Here is a 15,702-nt window from a genome sequence, read left to right on the forward strand (position 1 = left end):
CTGGCACTTTGAATTGACTCAGAGACACCTCTGAAGTCAACCCAAAAAATCTCTACAGACAGCAACATCTGCTGGCCATCCTCCTCCCATCCTCACCCCCTCCTCCAGGCTCCTTTGACCGGCTCTAAAAGCAACCACTTCCACTTTGACGAGGAAGGGCACAAGCGAGGCGACTTGGCATTTTGGAGCTGCCAAGCCACTTCAAGCTGTTCTGGGGTTTTTTTTAAAGGAAACCAATCAGAACGCTGGTGTGCTTCTGCGCATGAGCTGTTTCCCCACAGGGGGAAAAAAAGGGAACCTGGCTTCTAGGGCGCCTTCCCTTGTGGAGGCGCCCAGCCGCCTCATGGATGGCTCCAGGACAGCTCTTTTTGAGCCGTCCCAATTCTGGGGCCTCCCAGCCGCCCCAGAATGCCAGTCTGTCTCAGTCAAAGTGTCAGAGAACATTGTTCTCCTCTCCTCCATTTTCTCACAACAACCACCCTGTAGAGTAGGTTAGGATGCCAGAATGTGACTGGCATAAGGCCACCCAATGAGCTTCCATGGTAGAGGAGGGAATTTAAACTCAGGTCTCTCAGGATCCCAGACTGACACACTAAGAATCATAGAGTTGGAAGGGAACTCCAGGGCCATCTAGTCCAACCTGCTGCACAATAGAGGAAATTCACAAATACCTCCCCCCCCCCCACATCCTCAGTGAACCCTGCTCCATGCTCAGAAGATGGCAAAAACAACAATACAGTGTTTGCTTGTTCGAATTTCATGTAATATGAACTGTGATACCAGATTGTTGTTTTTTCCCATCTGGAGACTGGCAACCCTATTGTCAACAATAATATTATGTGGAATCTTACTGAGATAAAGATAAACTATGTCTACAGCATCATCCTGATCCAGCAAGGTAGTAACTTGCTCAAAAAAGAGATCAGGTTAGTCTGACATGACTTGAGAAACCCATGCTGGCGCTTAGTAACCACAGTCATTGTTTCTAATTGCTCAAGGACTGACTGTTTGATTATTTGTTCTAAAATTTTTCTAGGTATAGATGTCAAACTGATGGGTTGGTAGTTATCCAGATCCTTCTTTTCCCCTTTTTGAATCTGATGGGTCGGTAGTTACCCAGATCCTCCTTTCCCCCCTTTTTGAAGAAACACAATACAAAGGAAAAAATAGTTAGGAGTGGAAGGGGGAAATAAATTTAAGTATTGATTGTTTCATGACATTACATAATTGGTCTACTGTAATCATTCTGGGAGAGAGAGAGGCAGAACTGTGCTTAAGGACCTTCACTGGATGTCTGTTTTGGGGGGCAATTCAAACAGCTGATACATATTTAAAGTCCTTAAGGGGTCAAGAACCAGTGTAACTAAAAGATTTCCTACTTACATAAGAACCTGAATTAATTTTGCTATGATCTTCTCATGTCCTGCATTAGAGAAGTGAGATGGGTGGCCATAAAGAACAGGGTCTTTTCTATTGTGGCAACTTGTCTGTAGAATGCCTGTCCAGTTTTCCTGCTGGTGCAAAACTTGTTAATTTTTGGCACCTAACCAAACTCTTTTTAACTTTCCTTTTGTCAGTAGCTGATATCTGGGGCCTTCTGCTGTTTAGCTCATCTGTTCAATTCTTGCTGACAGTTTTCAATGTAGTTTTATGTGGTTTTTAAAAACTTTTTTTTGAGTTTTAATACTATTTATTCTACTTTTAATGTTTCATATTCCATTGTATGTTTTGTTTTGAAAGTTGCATTAGACACACCTTTGGAGATTCTGGTATACAAGTATATTAAACAAATAAATGTTGATTTGCTGTCTCCCTCAAATGCAGACAACTTTTAACATCATGAGCTACTAGGAAGTACTATCAATACAACCTTGCTATATCCCCATTAATATATCTTTCATTTTGCAGAACTCAGAGCAGGAGTGGTTCCCTTGTTCCCTCTCAGCAGCACACGGGGCCCTCCCGCACAGTCAGACGCTATCCAGCTGCTAATAATGGTCAGCTCACATCCAATGCACTGCCTAATGGGAATGGGTTTGAGCACAACAATGCCGGGCCTCGCATTACCTATCCAGAGCCTGCTCCATCTCTCTGGGGTAAGGTACACAGAATGTTTTATTCTTTGGCAAATGGAAGGCTTCTGAGTGCAGTTGTGTGATGTTGTTAGGAGAGTTCTTGGTTAGGTTATAGCTATTTTGTGACTCCATATCCCTTGAAACGTGCCAGCAATCTCTTTAATGTGTAAGAAAAATGTAAAATGTAATAATCAAAGCATAGAAATAAAAGTCAGAAAGGGAGAGGGGAAGGAAAACAAAAGATGAAGGTTTTTTCTTTATAAAAAGACTGAACTCTTGTGAACCTTCACAGATGCGTGGGATAAAAAGATCCCAAAACAGGATTTAGCCAGCTGTTCCAGGCCAAGGAAGCTCTTGCCCTATTATCTTCCTGTTCAATGTTGCTGCATTTTTGTTGTTGTTCAGCTACACAGTCAAGTCCGACTCTTTGCGACCCAATGGACCAAATCATGCCAGGCCCTCCTGTCTTCCACCATTCTCCGAAATCTGCTCAAATTTGTGTTACGGTAATTACATTAGTAGTGCGTTTTACTGCCCTGAAAAAATGTGCTATATTTCTTTTCCATTTCTGTTTCTACTAGTTGGAAACATCAGAATTTTAATGTCATACAGAGCTGTGATCAGTTTCTTCAGCTGATTTTGGGATCTCAAGACTGTCTTGATTTTCATGCCTTCTTCCCTGGGCACCTTGCTCTCTGATTCTAGGTGTATAAGATTAGGCTGTGGGTACTCAAAGTGATGGGAAGGCACTATTCATATGCTCAGCGGCATTTTTCTTCATTACATATAGGCTTCAACCCAGTTATAGGAAAAGAAATTTCAATCATTAGCTTTCATCCAGAGGAGCCTCCCATCAGCCCTGTCCACATCCTGAAACTTTCCCCCTTCTTAGAGCACCAAAGTAAACTTTCTCAGCACTTCCACCCAAAACACTGCTTCTCTCCATGCTATGTCAACTTCTTTTCTTCCATCTGTGACACCTCCACCCTCATAATTGTTCTCTCCATTATTCCTTTCTCCTCCACCTCTACTAATTGGCCTGGCTCTGACTTTGCTCTCTTTTCTCAGCTGGAGGGAGAAGGGAACAGACTGGAACACAGCCATATACTGTGCAGAGCTATGAAGGAGGGGGCATTATTATTGTGGATTATTATTGTATCCAAGCCTCAGGATAACATTCTCCAACTTCTCTCTTAAAAGAGGGGACAAGACAGAAAAAATTAAAGTCTTTATGTAGAAATATTCCCATGATATTTAGTTTAAAGTTTGCTTTTTTCCTCTCACTTTTTAAATTTCAGTGATTTGTTTAACTCCTCAATAATTTTGTTGGTTAACTAACAAAACCCACAAATGCTGCTGTCACCCTCACTTCTTTAGCAGCATATAATGTTGCTTTATAAGTTTCTTATCATATGTTATGAAAAGGTAACATTACAAGAGTTTTCATAAAGTTTTTTTAGAAGCCTATTATATGCAGCAAGTTATTTGAAGGCGATGCAAAGATATGCCAGATAAACACATGTGGCCATAGTAGATGTGATTTGGAAGATTTGTGATCTTATTATTCTCCCCCAGCCCCCTTTTGCTCTAAAACAGCTGCATGGAGTTGATAATTTGATCAGGAAAGCTGAGCTAGAGAAGGGGGTTGTTTAGGCTTTTTCCTTCCACACTAATTCCATGTCTTAAATTGCATCTTCTGAAGCGGTGTGCTTTATGCGGGCATGTGTGTAATAAAGCAGGGCTGGGGATAACCATTTAGACTGGGGAAATGGCATGGGAAGAGTTTAACACCTTCTTCTCTGCACTGCTTCCCTGATCAGACTAAACACAAGTCTTTGCATATAGCACAGTGAGACAGAATGCTAAGATGACAAAGTGGATTTTAGACACAGGTTTTAATGATCCTCTACATAAAAAAAACCTCCCCTCAGTTAGTAAAAAATTAAAATAAAGCAAAAGCATCTAGCATAGCAAGGGAAACAGTTCTAATCTGCCCACTTTCTCCTGTGCTGCTTTTCTGCTCGCAGAAAATTCTGTTTTTGTAGAGGAGTATTAAAATATTAGTATTAAAGACTAAATGTGATCCACTGGAGAAGGAAATGGCAAACCACTCCAGTATCCTTGCCAAGAAAACCCCATGAGCAGAAACAAAAGTCTAAAAGATATGGTGCTGGAAGATGAGCCCCTCAGGTCAGAAGGTGCCCAATATGCTACTGGGGAAGAGTGTTCAAGTAACCACAGAAAGAGTGAAGCAGCTGGGCCAAAGCCAAAAGGACGCTCAGCTGTGGATGTGTCTGATGGTGAAAGAACAGCCCAATGCTGCAAAGAACAATACTGCGTTGGAACGTGGAATGTAAGATCTATGAATCAAGGTAAGCTGGATGTAGTCAAACAAGAGATGGCAAGACTGAACATCGACATTTTGAGGATCAGTGAACTAAAATGGATGGGAATGGGTGAATTTAACTCAGAGGATCACTACATCTATTATTGTGGGCAAGAGTCCCATAGAAGAAATGGTGTGGCCTTTATAGTTAACAAGAGAGTGAAGAAGGCAGTAATGGATACAATCTCAAAAATGACAGAATGATCTCGGTCCATATCCAAGGCAAAGCATTCAATATCACAGTAATACAAGTCTATGCCCCAACCACTGATGCAGAGGCTGAAGTGGACCAGTTCTATGATCTACAACACCTTCTAGAATTAACACCAAAAAAAGATGTCCTCCTCATCATAGGGGACTGGAATGCCAAAGTAGGAAGTCAAAAGGTGACTGGAACAACTGACAAGTTTGGCCTTGGAGAACAAAATGAAGCCAGGCAAAGGCTAATAGAGTTTTGTCAAGAGAACAAGCTGGTCATAGCGAACACCCTCTTCCAACAACCTAAAAGGCGACTCTACACGTGGACATCACCTGATCGGCATCACAGAAATCAGATTGATTATATACTCTGCAGTCAAAAATGGAGAAGCTCCTTACAGTCAGCAAAAACAAGACCTGGAGCTGACTGCGGTTCAGATCATGAGCTACTCATCACAAAATTCAGGCTTAAACTGAAGAAAACTAGGGAAGCCATTAGGCCATTCAGGTTTGACCTTGATCACATTGCTTATGAATACACAGTGAAGGTGAAGAATAGGTTTAAGGAACTAGAGTTGATAGACAGAGTGCCTGAAGAACTATGGACGCAGGTTTGTGACATTGTATAGATGGCAGCAATCAGCACCATCCCAAAGAAAAAGAAATGCAAGAAAGCAAAGTGGCTGTTTGATGAGGCTTTACAAATAGCTGAGGAAAGAAGGAAAGTGAAAGGCAAAGGTGAAAAGGAAAGATTCACCCAACTGAATGCAGATTTCCAGAGAACAGCAAGGAGAGATAAGGAGGCCTTCCTGAAGGAACAATGCAAAGCAATAGAGGAAAATAATAGAATGAGAAGGACAAGAGATCTCTTCAAGAAAATTGGAGAAATCAAGGGAATGTTTCGTGCAAAGATGGCCATGATAAAAGATAAAAATGGTAGGGACTTACCAGAAGCAGAAGAGATCAGGAAGAGGTGGCAAGAATACACAGAAGAATTATACAAGAAGGATCTCAATGTCCCGAACAACCATGACAGTGAAATCGGTGATCTTGAGCCAGACATTCTGGAGCGTGAAGTCAAATGGGCTTTAGAAACCATTACTAACAACAAAGCAAGTGGAGATGATGGTATCCCAGTTGAGCTATTCAAAGTCCCAAAAGATGATGCTGTTATAGTGATGCCCACATTGTATCAACAAATTTGGAAAACACAACAGTGGCCACAGGATTGGAAAAGATTGGTTTATATTCCAATCCCAAAGAAGGGTAATGCCAAGGAATGTTCAAACTCTTGCACCATTGCACTCATTTCACATGCCAGCAAGGTAATGTTAAAGATCCTACAAGCTAGGCTTCAGCAGTATGTAGATCGGGAACTACCAGAAGTTCAAGCTGTGTTTTGGAGAGGTAGAGGAACTAGAGATCAAATTGCCAACATTCGATGGATTATGGAGAAAGCACGGGAGTATTAGAAAAATGTCTATTTCTGCTTCATTGACTATGCAAAAGCCTTTGATTCTGTGGATCACAACAAACTGTGGCAAGTCCTTAAAGAGATGGGAGTACCAGACACCCTCACATGTCTCCTGAGAAACCTGTATAAGGGTCAAGAAGCAACTGTCAGAACAGGATATGGAACAACTGATTGGTTTAGAACAGGAAAAGGAGTTCGACAAGGATGTATAATGTCACCCTGCTTATTTAATTTATATGCAGAGTACATCATTTGGAATGCTGGCTTGGATGAAGCACAAGCTGGAATTAAGATTGCCAGGAAAAAACATCAACAACCTCAGATATGCAGATGACACTACTCTAATGGCAGAAAGTGAGGAGAACCTAAAGAACCTCTTGTTGAGGGTGAAAGAGGAGAGCACAAAAGTAGGCTTGAAACTCAACATCAAAAAAACTAAGATCATGGCATCTGGCCCCATCACATCTTGGCAAATAGAAGGGGAAGACATGGAAGTAGTGACAGATTTCACATTTCTGAGATCCAAGATCACTGCAGATGGATTGGGATTACAGCTATGGCGAATCTGGGCAGTATAATAAAAAGTAGAGACATCAGCCAGCCAACAAAAGTCTGTATAGTCAAAGCAATGGAATTCCCAGTAGTAATGTATGGCTGTGAGAGCTGGACCATAAGGAAGGCTGAGCGCAGAAGAATAGATGCTTTTGAGCTGTGGTTCTGGAGAAGACTCATGAGAGTCCCTTGGACTGCAAGAAGATCAAATCAGTCAGTCCTAAGGGAAATCAACCCAGACTGTTCCCTGGAAGGTTAATGACTGAAGCTGAAGCTCAAATACTTTGGCCACCAAATGAGAAGGGAGCACTCCCTGGAGAAGATCCTGATGCTAGGAAATTCAGAAGGCAAAAGAAGAAGGGGACAGCAAAAGATGAGATGGCTGGACAGTGTTACTGATGTAACAAACATGAATTTGAGCAGACTTTGGAGGATGGTGGAAGACAGGAGGGCCTGGCATGACTTTGTCCATGGGGTCGCCAAGAGTTGGACTCGACTGTGTGACTGGACAACAAAATTAAAGTTTCTCTAATGAGGTGGTAGATGCTGGAAATGATAGAAATTATATAAGTGTGTATGTGTGTTGAAACACAAAACCAAACCGTTTCCCTCTACCTATGCTTTGAAATGATATGGTGACTTATAGAGTTTGTTGCATGTATAGTTTGCTGCATGTATAGATTAGATCTCAGGAGCCCCACACAATTGCTTTGACATAAAAATGAGAAATCTTGATCATGGATCTACACATTATGTCTACTTTTGAGGTTGGAAAGAAAGATAAAACATGAAGCTAGGGCCAGATATGAAGGAACATTTAGATTTCATGATAAGCATAAGAGGGAGAGATGCAAAGTGCCTAAGAGAACCGTGTTATGCTTGGAGGCAGCCTATAGACTGAATCTTGAATCTGTATTCTGGCTCTATTAATTTTTTCTACAGGTGCCAATCTGACAGAAAAAATCCGAAAGATAAAGATTGTCTTCACTCCCACAATCTGTAAACAGACCTGTCAAAATGGCCGCTGCTACAATAGCTGTGAGAAAGGGGACACCACCACCCTGTACAGCCAGGGTGGACATGACCATGATCCCAAATCTGGCTTCCGTATCTGTGAGTCTTCCAAGATGTCTGACCCATTTCACAAGGTTTATTTAAGTTCCTCTGTTTCTTTTGTTTGCCAGACTAGCAATTGCCTATAAAAGTAGAATTCAGGGCTAGAGGATTATGATGCTTTCATTTGCCTGAAAAAGAAAGCCTTCTCTCAGACTGGTCTTGACCTCTGTGGAACAAAGGGTCAGATATCAATCCTTGCTCTGGATGTAACAGCCTTTGGCTTACAGTCACAGACAGGCAACACAGTATTTCTTCTTGTCAGGGCCAGTTTGTTGCTTTCGTTGGCATTTGTTTTGGAGCCTGACTCCCAACACCTAACTTCTTCCCATTCTCTTCTTTTATTTGTGTGCAAACCAGGAGAGTTGGCTGAAATTTTTATGCCATTCCCAATGAATAAAGCAGCTGAACCTTCCCTCTGATCATGCTGATGCTGAAATTTCATAGGAAATTTCAGTGAATTGGACAGGTCAACTATGAATCCACTGCCCTGGAGTTTGACTCTGTCTGGTTCCATTTGGAACGGCCTTGAGTAGGCTCCCAGAATGGGGGGGGGGGGGAAGTTTCTGTGACTGTTTTGTTTTTTTAAAAGGATGTTTCTATATGGAAGTCTTTAACTTTGGCTTACGTTGGTAAATTTGGTATAAAACCTGCATTGGCTACACTAGACATTCCTTTGCTCTTTGATATTCTTCTAGCCCAGGGCCCCCCAAATTTTTTGAGCCTGTGGGGACATTTGAAATTTTGGGGTGAATACCACCCCAAAGTGACTGCCTCAGGGCCAGGGCTAAAAAAAATGGCTGCCTCAAGAGTAGGGTTGCCAAGTCCAATTCAAGAAATATCTGGGGACTTTGGGGGTGGAGCCAGGAGACTTTGGGGGTGGAGCCAGGAGACATTAGGGGTGGAGTCAAGATCAAGGCTGTGACAAGCATAATTGAACTCCAAAGGGAGTTCTGGCCATCACATTTAAAGGGACGGCACACCTTTTCAATTCCTTCCTTCCATAGGAAATAATGAAGGATAGGGGCACCTTCTTTTGGGGCTCATAGAATTGGACCCCCTGGTCGAATCGTTTTGAAACTTGGGGGGTATTTTGGGGAGAGGCACTAGATGCTATACTGAAAATTTGGTGCCTCTACCCAAAACAACAGCCCCCCCCAGAGCCCCCGATACCCGCAGATCAATTCTCCATGTTTTTCTACGGGAATAAATCTCCATAGGGAATAATAGAGTTCCCAGCAGACATTTCCCTCCCCACCCTGAAGCGGGTCTCCAAACCGGGAGATCCCCTGCCCCCACCTGGGGATTGGCAACCCTACACAATACCTCCCTTCTTGTTTTGCAAAAGAATCACAAAAGGAGAATAAAAAGAAATCAAGGAAAGCCTGAGGGGAGAGGGGAGGAGAAATGGGAATAAAAAGAAATGGAACCACAAGTCACAAAATAAAATGAACAATATTGTAATTCCTCTGTATTGATCTATGGTGCAGCTTCCTTTGAAATACTCTGTGCGGTTCTGGTCACTGTCTCTCAAAAAGGAGATTGCAGAGCTGGAAAAAAGTATGGAAGAGGGCAACCAAGATGACACAGGGTTGGAGTACCTTCTCTATGAGGAAAGACTGAAGAGTCTGGGACTTTTCATTTTAGAGAAAAAACAATGAAAGAGGGGACATGACGGAAGTTTATTAAATTGGGGTGAAAAGAGTTGACAAAGAGAACTCTTTTTTCCTCTCCTAAAATACTAGAGGGCATTAAATGAAGCTGATGGGCAGTAGATTCAAATGGACAAAAGGAAATACTTTACACAGCGTGTGATTAAAATGTGGAATTTGCAGCCAGAGGATGGCCACAGGCAGGGATGGCTTCAAATGGGATTTGATAGACTTATGGAGGATACGTCTATCAGTGGTTCCTAGCCATGGTGACTAGCTGAAACCTCCACATTCACAGGCAGTAAACATCTGACTTCCAGGAGGCAACATCAGGGGAAGGCCTTGACCTGTATGGTCTGTTGTTGGAGCTCCAGAGAAACTGGCTGGCCACTGCATGAAACAGGATGCTGGACTAGATAGACCACGGGTCTGATCCAGCAGAGCTTTTTTCAGTTCTTATGCCATGATGCTTATCAATACTTCTGATCTTCCATTGCCTGAATGAGGACAGCCAATAATAAGCCTTGCCTTACAGTGGTCCTTCCCACTTTTTGAAAAACTTGGCAGGCACCAGGGAAGTACTGCTGTGCACTATGGTATCCATGTGTACCACATTGAAGAACCCTGCTCTAGCCCATAGTGACCATATCCTTCAATGGCAGAAGTATTCTGAATCAGACCACTGGTCTATCAAGGGCTGATTCTGCTCTGGGGCAAGTTTCCATTTCTGTCCAGGGCAAGCTGGTGATTTTGCACCAGCTTCTCCATGCTGCCATCTTGCCTCAGAGCAACCTGCGATTTGCAGGGCAAAATGGCAGCGCGGAGCAGCTGGTGCAAAATCGACAGCTTGCCCTGGACAGAAACGGAAGCCTGCCCCGGAGCAAGGTGAGTGTGGAATCAGCCAAGGTCAATACTCTTTACTCTGACACCTCAGGGTGAGGTCCTTCATTTCACTCACTGCCTGATCCCATTGATCCTGGGACCTTCTGCATGCCAAACAGATGCTCTACCACTGAGCCATGACCCCACCTACTGACACGTTCTAAAAGCTGAAACTGAATTTAAGCCTTGTAGGTGAAAATGTGTTGTCACAAGTGCAGCTAGCTAAATGCTTTTGTTGACTTGCAGTTTTTCCAACTTTGACATTTTTCTGTGGTGAGGGAGAGGTACTGAAGTGAATGTGTAGTTTGTGCGAATTACAGCGAGACAGTCCGTGGCATATTAAATATCTAGAACTGGATTTTATACATTTCTCTCTGTATATTTATCTTATGGCTTTCTTTGCCTTAACAGATTTCTGCCAGATTCCCTGTCTAAATGGGGGGCGCTGTGTTGGCAGGGACGAATGTTGGTGCCCATCTAATTCAACAGGAAAGTTTTGCCACCTGCCAGCTGTAAAACCAGAAAGAAAGCAAGTAGGGAGGTCTTCAAATAGCCTGACAAGTAGCTCCATGAAGCATTCTATGTACACACTTCCTCTGTCCAACCATCTTGGTAAGCTGTTCTATACAGGTTGCATGTGTATGAAGTCCACCTTGCTTGTACCTGAGCCACCTATTCCTCTTGTCATGTAGTGTTGAAATTATTGCCAGGTTTTACAAGTGCCTTTAGAGAGGGATGGGTATTTAAGACGCACCTAGTTTTTAGAGCCGTTTGTGTGAATTTAGAGGCATTTGTGTGAATTTTTTGCAGTATTCACTCCTTAAGACGCACACACTTTTCCCTCCACTTTTTTGGGGGGGGAAAGTGAGTCTTATGGTGCAAAAAATACTGTAATTGACCTGCTTTTTATTCTAATGCATCCCTAATAGTCCTTAATTATGAATGATTCTAGAGTACTAATACTCAACAGCTTTTGCTTCAAGATGGATACACAGGAGGTGTTAGTGAAAAAGGTACTTCTTCTGTGGACTTGTTGTGTGACTATGTTGTTGCTTTTGCTGCTGATGTGAAACAATTAGTTCTCAAATCAGATTGATATAAAACATTAAAGAATGAGATGTATGAAATTTGATGTAAGAAAAGATTTGAGATATTAATTAAAAATGGATCCAGCCACTGTCTTTAAATTAAGTGGAGTGTCTTTAAATTAAATTAAATTAAATTAAGTGGAGTGTCTTTAAATTAAGTTTGTAGCATAAAAATTTCCTATCCCTTGCTGCTGCTGGTCATTTTATCCCCAAACACATGCTCTTGGGGACAGGACCCCCTCCTCAAAACTGCTCTTGTCAAGTTGTGGGGGATCTACAGTAAAAGGGAAAATCGCTTCTTCTCCTCTGTCTGGGGAAGTGGTTTTCTGGCAGCAGAAAATAAGGTTTGGATTCAACCCACTGTTACCACATTACTTTCACCTAGGTAAAGTTTCTACACAGGAGTCCTCATTTCAAAGATCTAGTATTTCTGAGATCATAGTCTCTATGTAGCCCAGACAGAAACCTGTATAGGTAAAGGATGCTTTTAAACATATTGTCCAAATTCTGAAGCTCATGGTTTCCTTATTTTTTTTCTGGACTTCATTCCAAACAGGACACTTTTCATAGGTTTGTACATTTTGCACTATAGCTGAGTAGTTGATTTTTTATTTGCTATTTGGCATTTGGTGTGACAGCCAGTGTGACCTTGTAACTACCATGAATTTCTACATTTTTGAAGTGTATCCACTCTATTACTTTCCATCCTGGAAACCCTGTGCTGGTTTGTAGGTACCTGCATACCAAGAGAAGTAAAGTTTGCACTGGTAAACAACTGACTTTTCTTCCAGCTTCGATACATCCTTCCCTTGTGAATGTACACATTAACCACCCTCCGGAAGCTGCAGTGCAAATCCATCAAGTGGCCAGAGTGAAGAGTGAGTCAGACCAGTCTGAAGAGAACAGTGTTGAAACTGTGTTGATGTCTCAGCTTCCCACCGACCTCCAGTACACAGATAATACCACCATCAGGAACAACATAGTTGCAGAGGGCAACCAGCAGCAGAGGCCACAGGGCATCATGGGGAAATGTTACCTGAAGACAGAACATGGAAAGGTGAGAGATGTTCTGTCTATGTACATTTGTAATGACCAGGCCTTGAATTCAGCAGGAGCTCACAGGAGCTGAAGGTTCCCCCTCCTCCTCCCCACCTGCCTACCTTGTCCACTGAATAGTAGGTGCAGCTGCATAACAATCCCTGGATGAGCTCCACCACCTATTTTTCTACCAAATGACCCCTGGTAATGACCCCACTAGGTGACCTTGGGGCTCACATTCTCTCTCTTTCTAACCTATCATAAAGGGCGTTTTCGCACTTACCTTTTACTGGCGCGACCACCCTCCTCACGCCGGCGGATCTGCAGGGATTTCACACCAGAAGCGGAGCCAGCTCAAATGGAAACCGCCAAGAAGCAGGAAAACGTTTGAGCTGGCTCCGCGACGGAAGTTGCCGGCTCTTTTGGCTGTGCCGGCGCTTCTGGTGCGAAATCCCTGCAGATCCGCCGGCGTGAGGAGGGTGGTCGCGCCAGTAAAAGGTAAGTGCGAAATCAGCCAAAGAGTTGTAAGAATAAACTAGAGGAGACTCTTGGAGGAAAAGTGTAATCAGTCAATAGTTCATTCATGGGGTGTGAGACTATAAATAGTGCATGTGTGAAATATGAGCTTTTGCATGAGCAGGCTTATGAAATATCAGAGTGAAAAAGTATTCAAAAATTTTAGAACATGATATTTTTTAATCATATGATCATCTTTATCATGCTGCCATTGAAGATCCAATTGGCTATGCAGTTTAAAATAATGGGTTTTTGGTTGTAACTGCCACCACAGAGTTTGTTTGGTTCTCTCAACCTCCTCTTTCCCAGTGTATTTTCTAAATTACTCCTCTTCTGTCCTGCCTTTGGGCTTCCTCTCTTTGTTTGGCCCCATCTCCTGTGACAGCCATTGTATCCACCAACCTATCTTAGAACCTATCTTAGACTTCCAAAGATGCCCACAGGCTCAAAAAGTTTAGGGATCCCTTAGTTATTTCCTTTTGAAAGAGAAACCCTAACCCCTGCCTTTGGGACTTTGTAATTTGCTGTCCTGTTTCTGTTCTTACAAGAGAGGCTGCCTGAAGGCCTAGCATGGTCTTAGAGCTTAATTAGAAACAGGAACATTTGGCGGACGAGAATGGGACTCATAATGAAAATGCAATTTTGGTATGAAATGGATCAAATACAGGACATCTTTTTCTTGCTATGAATGCCTGATTCTCATAGAACATTCATTTTCTTTGAAACTTCTAAGGAAAGAAAATTCATATGATTTAAGCTTTCTAGCTTGATAAAGTAATGGTCTCACTTAATATTAAGGCAACTTCATGTGTGTATGATATAAAACTCTCCATATCTTGTTTCATCTATGGAAATATGCAGGAGTTCTATTAGAACAGATTGCAGCGATTGGGAACCTACCTGACCAGCATCACACCAATACCTCAAAGTCACTTCTGGCCTGAACAGGAAGTGATCTCACCACATAGGTGTGTTGTGCCAATTTGATGGCATCACTTCTGGCTCATGCTGGAAATCACCCCCATTTTTTCCTCCATTGCCCTCTGGAGTGGCAGTGGAGAACAAGGGGTCCAAGGCAGGAGGACCCCTGTTATAGTGGGGGACTTGGACACCCTATACTCTGGGTATGCCCTTATATTAATCAAGTGTATTTTACATTGTTTTTTCAGTGGGTCCTGTTTCTTTTCACTGGGCTACTTGGATATCCCCCCCTTCCCTTCGTGTATTCTTTTCTCAAAAGAGTTATTGGTGGGGGCCTACATAATTGAGTGATAAGCCCTCAGCATCCATACTCAGGGCAGGGAATTTTGGCTTTTATTAGATTGCATTTCCTAAAGTTATATTTCTTACTCAAGCAAATATCAGATGATTAATTTTTAAAACAAGGACTTTAACCTGAAACTTTTCACTTGGAACTATAGTTGGAAAAGTCCATTTCTTTTATATGAAATCAATAGATCAGTTCAATGTTTCTTTCAAAAGTCTGTCCTCTGACTGATTCATTCAGTGGTAAGAAGAACTTTTAGGCCCGAAAGGGTCTTCTGTAGAGTTCTACAGGTTACCACAGGGCAATTTGTAGAAAGGTGGGGAAAGAGCATCTCTGGTCTGTTCTGGTCTTCTTCAGCTGGATCAGAGTCTGTAACTGAGCAGACTGGGTGATGGCTAGAATCCTGAATAGGAAGTATTTGTCTCTTCCATTTCAGTCTGAAGCCAAACTTATTGGAATGTGAGCACTGGGCACATGGCCATTTTTGGGGATGGAGGAGTGCCAGATTTGGCCTGTGGACCACAACAGCTCAGCTCTAATGGGAAAGACTGTAATCCAGAGGGCCTTGTTGGGCGGGAAAGAGAGACTTATTAAGTAAATGAAAAATGCCTCACCACAAACGTCCCCACAAGGTCTAGAACTGTGTACCCATCTCACTAGCTAATAGATGTAAGTCTGGGAGAAGGCATTTGTTTTATCCACAGGCTTTGCCTAGTGATATCATCTAAGGGTTTTGCTTTGCTATACAAACCTAACAGTAATACTTTGTGTCTTATACTAATATATGAGCATTCCAAGGGGCAAAATAACAGGCAGGCTCTCATTTTCCTGTCTGTGAGTCTGTTTACTGACTTAAAATACATCTCTGGTCTTGTAGGGAGCTGTGCTGCTTGTAATATGTGTTAGCATGTAAAGTATAAAGCAGGTACCTCTGCCTTAGCTGTGGATCACCCCTTCAAGGAAAGCCACAGCTATTATCCTCCTTTTCCTCCTCACTGTCTTGGTTTCTGTAGCATTTTGTCCAGAATCTTGTACACCTGGAAGGAAGGAATGAGGGATCAGGCATTTTGTATGGCATGACTTTTCTCCCTGAGTGTTGAACAGGGACAGAATCCTGATGCTCATTCTATTCTTTCTCCTGTAGTGTGCTGAACCATTGCCTGGTCTGTCCAAATATGAGGATTGCTGTGGCAGTGTTGGGGCCTTCTGGGGGATTAGCAGATGTATCCCATGCCCACAGAAACCAGGTAAGTGTTATCCAACAGAAGCATTGTTAATCTCTGCTCATCTTGTAGGCAGTCTCTGAGCATGGGAAGTCTAAATATAAACTGGACTTTGGTAGAGATTATCCATTTGAAATAGAAAGGAAGAAAATGGGAGGTTGGAGCTTAAGGCATGGAGACACTATGGGCCAAATTAGTTGTGACTGCATCCTTGTGTCCGCCAGTGGACCACCACAGC

General features: G+C 42.6%; 1 protein-coding gene across 1 annotated transcript in view; it reads left to right on the forward strand.

Annotated features, from left to right (window-relative positions):
- The window catches only part of LTBP2 (latent transforming growth factor beta binding protein 2), a 178,858-nt gene that overhangs the window by 61,702 nt on the left and 101,454 nt on the right, over positions 1-15,702 (forward strand). Inside the window, exons 4-8 of the mRNA XM_060261626.1 lie at positions 1,909-2,096; positions 7,628-7,798; positions 10,744-10,944; positions 12,212-12,477; positions 15,386-15,488. Of these exons, the coding sequence (XP_060117609.1) occupies positions 1,909-2,096; positions 7,628-7,798; positions 10,744-10,944; positions 12,212-12,477; positions 15,386-15,488 (929 nt within the window). The remainder of the gene's footprint in view (positions 1-1,908; positions 2,097-7,627; positions 7,799-10,743; positions 10,945-12,211; positions 12,478-15,385; positions 15,489-15,702) is intronic.

This window comes from Heteronotia binoei, chromosome 21 (genome assembly GCF_032191835.1).
Source record: "Heteronotia binoei isolate CCM8104 ecotype False Entrance Well chromosome 21, APGP_CSIRO_Hbin_v1, whole genome shotgun sequence".
Lineage (NCBI taxonomy): Eukaryota > Metazoa > Chordata > Lepidosauria > Squamata > Gekkonidae > Heteronotia > Heteronotia binoei.